This window comes from Quercus lobata, chromosome 5, assembly GCF_001633185.2.
Source record: "Quercus lobata isolate SW786 chromosome 5, ValleyOak3.0 Primary Assembly, whole genome shotgun sequence".
Taxonomy (NCBI): Eukaryota; Viridiplantae; Streptophyta; class Magnoliopsida; order Fagales; family Fagaceae; genus Quercus; species Quercus lobata.
Genome location: NC_044908.1, coordinates 54,891,446 through 54,897,879, shown reverse-complemented (window position 1 = coordinate 54,897,879; position 6,434 = coordinate 54,891,446). Strand labels below are relative to the sequence as shown.

At 31.7% G+C, this 6,434-nt stretch overlaps 1 protein-coding gene across 5 annotated transcripts; it reads right to left on the bottom strand.

The window, feature by feature from the left end:
• Positions 1 to 228: 228 nt before the first annotated feature.
• LOC115992983 lies at positions 229 to 5,627 on the bottom strand. 5 transcript variants are annotated; one of them, XM_031117238.1, is made up of 4 exons: positions 5,301 to 5,626; positions 4,254 to 4,314; positions 2,188 to 2,469; positions 229 to 534 (listed from the first exon to the last, which is right to left on the bottom strand). In XM_031117238.1, exon 3 carries the CDS (start codon positions 2,458 to 2,460, stop codon positions 2,188 to 2,190), a length of 273 nt encoding a protein of 90 aa, XP_030973098.1. In that variant the 5' UTR covers positions 2,461 to 2,469; positions 4,254 to 4,314; positions 5,301 to 5,626; the 3' UTR covers positions 229 to 534. The 5 variants fall into 5 exon arrangements, with proteins under 5 accessions (XP_030973098.1, XP_030973099.1, XP_030973100.1 ...); XM_031117239.1 differs by having other exon boundaries at positions 2,188 to 2,464; positions 5,301 to 5,625; XM_031117240.1 differs by having other exon boundaries at positions 229 to 513; positions 5,301 to 5,624.
• Positions 5,628 to 6,434: the final 807 nt, after the last annotated feature.

Here is a 6,434-nt window from a genome sequence, read left to right as displayed (position 1 = left end):
ATTTATTTTGAAGTAAAATATTTTACATGTACACTATTTTTTTTTTAAATGTAAATATATATTTTTCAGAAAATGTTTTCCCATTTTTAAGTGTTTATTTGCAAGTAAAATATAATCAAACTTGTAAAATATTTTCTTCCATTAATCATAAAATCCTTTACAAAAAAAAATTGTAAAATGTTTTTAACTTTGAAAATTTGGTAACAAAGATTGCTTCAAGAATTGAAGTGCAACTTTTAGAAACCTTCCCACATCAGGCTTATTAATAACAATATCTCAAATTTTTTTTTTTTTTTTTAGATACAAATTGTTTGGAGCGCATCTTATGAAGAAAAATCATTCTTTGGCATTGAATACAAATCAGCTCCCCAATATTGTCTGCACATCATAGGAAGTAAGTCTTTCTCTAACATACCTTGAACCCTCAAGATGTGATTTTCACCAACAAACCAGTAGACCCAGTTCCCCAAAGAGCAAGCACTCAGCAACAAGTCGCAACAAATACTGAATCATCTGTAAGAAAATTAAAATGAACTAGAGGGAGGAGAGAGGAGATTTCAGTCACCCCAAACAATATTTAAACAAAGGAAAACTAAAGAATAAAAGAATTAAAAGGTGACCCTTCCAGATTGATTAGCTATTCCAAATTACATAAAAATATAGCCAAACAAAGACAGCATGAAGAATATTTAAAATGAATTCAATGTGACTAAAAGAGGTTACATATAACAATTTTCAATCAATGTTTTATAAGAATTAAATCAATCTAAAACAAATTTCTGCATAAAAAAGAAAAAATATTGACCAAAAAATATTTTTAAGATATGCAAATTTTGCCTCCAAATATTCGCATGTTCAATTATGAATGAATGAAGTCACTAATCCATTTCTTGATACTTCTTTCTTTCTACTAGAAAAGACAAGATAACCTTCAATTATTTAAAAAAAAAGAAAAAGAAAAAAAAAAAAAAAGGATATGATAACCTTCGTGTTGCAATCTCATCATCACAACCTAGAGTTATATATTTTATTCCAAATCACATCCCGCATTATTTTTTATTCTCTTCCACATTATAATATGAAAAGCTGAATGGAGATGACAATTCTTCTGATCATATCACTTATTTTTGTATAAAAGACCTGGTTGAAATTTTTCCTCACAAGCTTCATTGTGCATCAGAGGACATATGTTGGCATTACCATAAATTCAAGGGTCATTGTAATGAACAATGCATTAGTTCATTATTTGTATTCATTGTCTCAAACGGATAGTCAATAGCATATAGTAAGTGACTTTCTGATTTCTCCACAGCGATTGATTATCCCAAAACACAAAATCAATATAAACCATATCATATAAGCAATGTTCCTCACAGATAAACAAGATGTAAAGAGAAGTACAAAACTATTGTTTTCCCAAAGATATATGATGAATCCACTTAAATAAATTGGAACTATTGTTTTCCCAAAGACATATTATTGTGATAGATTGGTGTTAACTGTGCAAAAGTCCTGAGGAGTTTGTAGATCACCTTTTGCTTCCTTGCCCTATAACTTCAAAATTGTGGAATATGGTTTTCAATTTATTTGGTGTTTAGTGGGTTATGCTGCTAAGAGTTTTGGATATGTTATCTTCTTGACAAGGTTGGTTTGAGTGTCACCAGTATAAAAGAATTTGGGAAGCAGTTCCTCATTGCTTAATGTGGTGTTTATAGTAGGAACGTAATGCTAGAAGTTTTGAGGACCGTGAAAGGACCATCCCTGATCTGAAGTTGTTTTTTCTGAATTCCTTATTTCACTGGCTGCCATCTTTGGGTTCCCCTTTCTTCACTTCTCTTTTAGATTTTATTGATCATTGTAATTTACATATATGACTATGATGGTCTCTAGTATACTCCCTGTATACAGTGTTTTTCCTTTTCAATAGAGTATGTTATTTATCGATTAATAAATAAATTTGGAACTAAAAGAAGGCTTTTGAGAATTAATTGGCTAACTTATGGTCGTAGATGGGTGCACGAGAAACATACATTCATGCATCACAAACAAAGGACTAAAGTTTTTATTTCAGTAAATAAGAAGTCACATCAAAGTAGTTCATCAAAATGAGTTTGTTCCATGTGTATCTTGTATAGGTTAAGTGAGATTCAACTGCTGAACAGAGAGAGAGAGAGAGAGATGACTTACTCATTGTATGTATTTGGGGATTTCGCCTTTTCTTAGAAGGGAAAGAGAGTACTCAGCAGTGTCAATAAGGTCTTCAATGTTATGCAGGGATGTCTCTTCAGAAGCCAACAGGAAGATAGCACGAACCTCTGCTTTCTTAGCCAATCTTGCTGCAAAAGTGAGTGGAAGCTTTGGGGAGTTGATGCTTCGCAATATCTGGCGATAAAGAGAGAGAACTCGTCCTCTATTCCTCGCCAAATCCTCTGCTGTTGCCCATATGAGACCTTTTGCCATTTCTCTGCACTGGAAAAAATTTACTACGTACTTGTTTTCTAATAAATTGGTGGGGTTGAATTCATCCAATACAAAACAAGTAAAATGTTATCAACATTAGATATAAATCTTCCTTTAATTTAGTGCAGATTATTAGTGTCCCTCTTCCGACAGAAAGAACCTTCACATGGCAAAAATAGAAAATTTTAATTGTGTGGTTTTTAAGAGACATCCAAAATCACAATAAAGTCCTCATAGATATGGTGATAAAATTAATAAGGCATAACAGCAGAAGTAATGGCTAGAATACAAGCGTAGCATCAACATTCAAGATATGGAAATGTACCCTTACAAAGTTATCATTCAAACAAAAAAAATATGAATCAGCAATGCCTCAGAGCATATTTGACACACACGGTTGAGAGCAAGAGGCACCAACTACCACCCTCCCCCCCCCCCAAAAAAAATAGTAGCTGGTATATATGGGCTGAGCCCTACCAGCCCAAACAAAATTAATAAGGTTGAATTCAGCATCATTGACAAGTACACAGGCTGTATACAATAGGGAACAAAAAAACAAAAAGAACATGAACAAGAAGAGAAAATCAGCTACTAATGAAAGCTCAAGGAATCCAGAAAATCTAGAAACTATTTGTATCATCTGATTATCACTCCCAAATCTTGCAAGAAGCTATAACTAAAAAGGACAAATAAATTATCAGTTTGTTTTTTTAATGACATGGAAGGGCCCTTTGGACCCACTCCTGGGAGTAAACTACTGATAAATAAATTATCAGTGATGAAGAAAGAACAAAAAAATCATACATCTGTCCTCATTTGAAAAGGCACAATTACAAACTATATAATGTAGAGCCAACAATTGCTAGAAGCAAGATTACTGTAGAGAACAATTACTATATAATGTAGAGCCAACTATATAACTGTACATGTCAATAAATAAGATAACCCATCACAATTGCTTTTTCATTGACTAAACAAGATTTTCAACTAATGGAAATATAATTTCTTAATTATGATAGTACAGGTGAATGTGGTGATTGCTGAACTATTTGACAACCAACATCCACATGGTTAACAATACGAACTTGGAGTCAGTAACCCCCATGGTATAACAGGAAACAACTATCAAATGGCAAAGAGGCTAATTTTCTACATGGCCACCTGATGAAAATAGTGCACCACAATGAGATAATATTCTCAATTAAAACATTCAAAAGAACATAAACTTCACCTCAATACACACAGCTAATGCAAATTTGAGTTTTTTTTTTTTTTTTTTTTGGGTTAGTTTACACACCAACCAATGGGATACACTCTTATGTGGAAATGAGGTAACATTTGAGCTTGAACTCATTGACTTTTCTCTGTTTTTTTCTCAATTAGATTGAACCAAAAAAATTGCACAGACAAAACATCATGAACAAAGTATTCATAATCACCAACTCTGATAATTTCTCAAGACATCATGAGTAAAATGAGCAATAAATTCCTCATAACAAATCAAATGCAATTTGAACAATAAGATTTTAAAAACATGTACACACTTAAAATGCCTCATTGAAGACGTTCATATACAACAACAACAACAAGCAGCCTCATCAAAGACATTCATGTACATGTTAAAATTTAGCTCATCCCACCAGCATTCTTTGTAAAATGTATAATTATTAAAATCTTCCACAATGTCATAACAAGATACTTACAAGTAGCTCTCTTATTTCCTTACAAAACAATAAGTTTGAAAATAACTATTGCTGCGTTTAGAAAATCCCAATTAAGAAAATTCTACTTACCAGTTACCTCGCAAGGCTAACCAAGTTCAACTCAAGTGCGCCAAGCGATGTCAACTTGAACCTAATGAACAATAGCACAACCCTATCAAAAAGACACAAGACTAAAACTAGCTCTACTGATGGGAAATTAAATCCATAGAAAAATAGAAACACATCTATTCATAAGTATATGATATAAATGCTTAACCCTTCAAACCCATTAAGACAACCATGAAAAAGATCCAAAGCAGTACTCAAACTCCACTTTTAGTCCATCAAAAACCTCTATGTCTTAACTACATGATTACCCAAAACAACACGCAAGCGATCATTAAGCTTCCAAAATAAGCTCCCATCACACCCCTCTAACCCCAGTCCTAAAGACCACCTAAATAAAGTCTTAGAATGTGTCTTTGGAGTTCAAATATGGTTTCTATGGCTTAATTTGATATTACAAAATTGTTTTACCAATATTGCACTAAACACAAAACCTTTCTAAGCCTAAAACCCGATTCTTGGGAACTTCATACAAATATAATTCTAAAATTACCAAACTTCTCACTAAACATCATTATATACTCCACAAATAAGTCCCTATATACTGTTTTTGAATTCCCAAGCTTTCATTATGAACACACCAATTTTTTGCCATCTTAGAGACCCATTTTGAGAATTGTTGGCCAGCTTTAATAGGAGTATTAAAACCTTGTTTCTATATCATAATGAAAAACATCCGAAAGTTACTCATATCCCAACTAAAAAGCTGCCACGGCTAAAATGTATGTCTAAAACTATGTACTTTTGGTTTCAACAATCTCATGGAAGGCTTAAAATCCTAATTTCCCAGACACATTACAGCAACATAACTCAAAAACAAACAAAGCTTTAGTTTTTTTTTTCTAGTTTTCTCAACACCAATCCAAGTAATCTAAACAGAAATTTGGTATTTTTATTTTGAACCCACTAAACTTTTTAACTAATCCAAACTCTTCACAATCAACTCATAATAATCATAATCAAACCATTTCGCCTTTTCAATGCTTAATTTGTTAGAAATATGGATCTTACCTTAAAATTTATTGGTTAGCCGAAAGTTGTAGGATCTTCTCTTCCCAAAGTTGTTTTTTCACTACCTGTGATAGGAATGAGTGAAGAGGAAAGGATGCGTATGTGTGTGTTTTAAGAGGTTATTGGGCTTGGGTTTTACTAGTCGCCCTTATCGAAAGCTTTTTAGCCCAAGTCCTATAACAAAGGACATTGGACTCCTAATAAGATTTATTTCTGAAAATCCTTGCTCCAACATAGACTTCGTTCTTCATTGTGATTTTGGTCTGAGTCTCTGAGATGTACGAGGAACAAGAGATTTATAGACATGTGAGAAAGAGAGAACAACAGATTTAAATAAGAGAGAGAGAGAGAGAGAGAGAGAGAGAGAGAAAGGGTGGTTTGTTTATGAGAAACTGAGAAAGAGGTGAGGGTATGAATTTTTGTTTTTTTAATCGTACTTGCCAGTATTAAAGAGTTAAAATATTTTAATGGCATAAACATATTGAATTTTAAAGATATTTTTATATTGATTATTGTACTCAAAAGTATTTTAAATGATAAATATTTATAATAAATGAGAAATGTTATGTTCACAATATTTTCACAATAAATTCACAACAAATTTTAAGTGATGGGTTATTATGAGTAGGAAAAAAAGTAATTCAAATTATAAATTCAAATTAGAACCAATAACAATTTATAACCTATGATTTGTTGTAAAAATATTATGAACATAACACTTCTCGTAATAAATTGCTAGAAATTTCATTTTGTTTTAAGCCTCCTTTGTACTTGAATCTCTTTAGATATTTTTAAATTTCAATCAAGATTGTTAATTTGTATATATTTATTTTATTTATTTCACATTAATTAATTATGACATCATCGTGGTTCGACCTCAGTCAAACCTAAGTCTCATCTTAAAATCCTTAAACCTCTTCTTTTACTAGTTCTTTAAACGGTTCAGGTATGAAAAACCATGGTATTTCTATAGGTTTTCTTTCGCTTGAAAAAAAAAAACTAAAGAAAATATTTTTTTTTTTTTTTGGCGTTTGGTTTAATCTTGAATTTTTTTAAGAATTATTTTTTGTGTTTAGCATGTTGTAAAATATGATAATACAAAAAACCCTAAATGCAAAAACATGTCATGGAATT

What these genes read in the sequence shown, in the direction of transcription:
- LOC115992983 (XM_031117241.1), bottom strand. Translation starts at nt 2,460, where the DNA reads ATGGCAAAAGGTCTCATATGGGCAACAGCAGAGGATTTGGCGAGGAAT.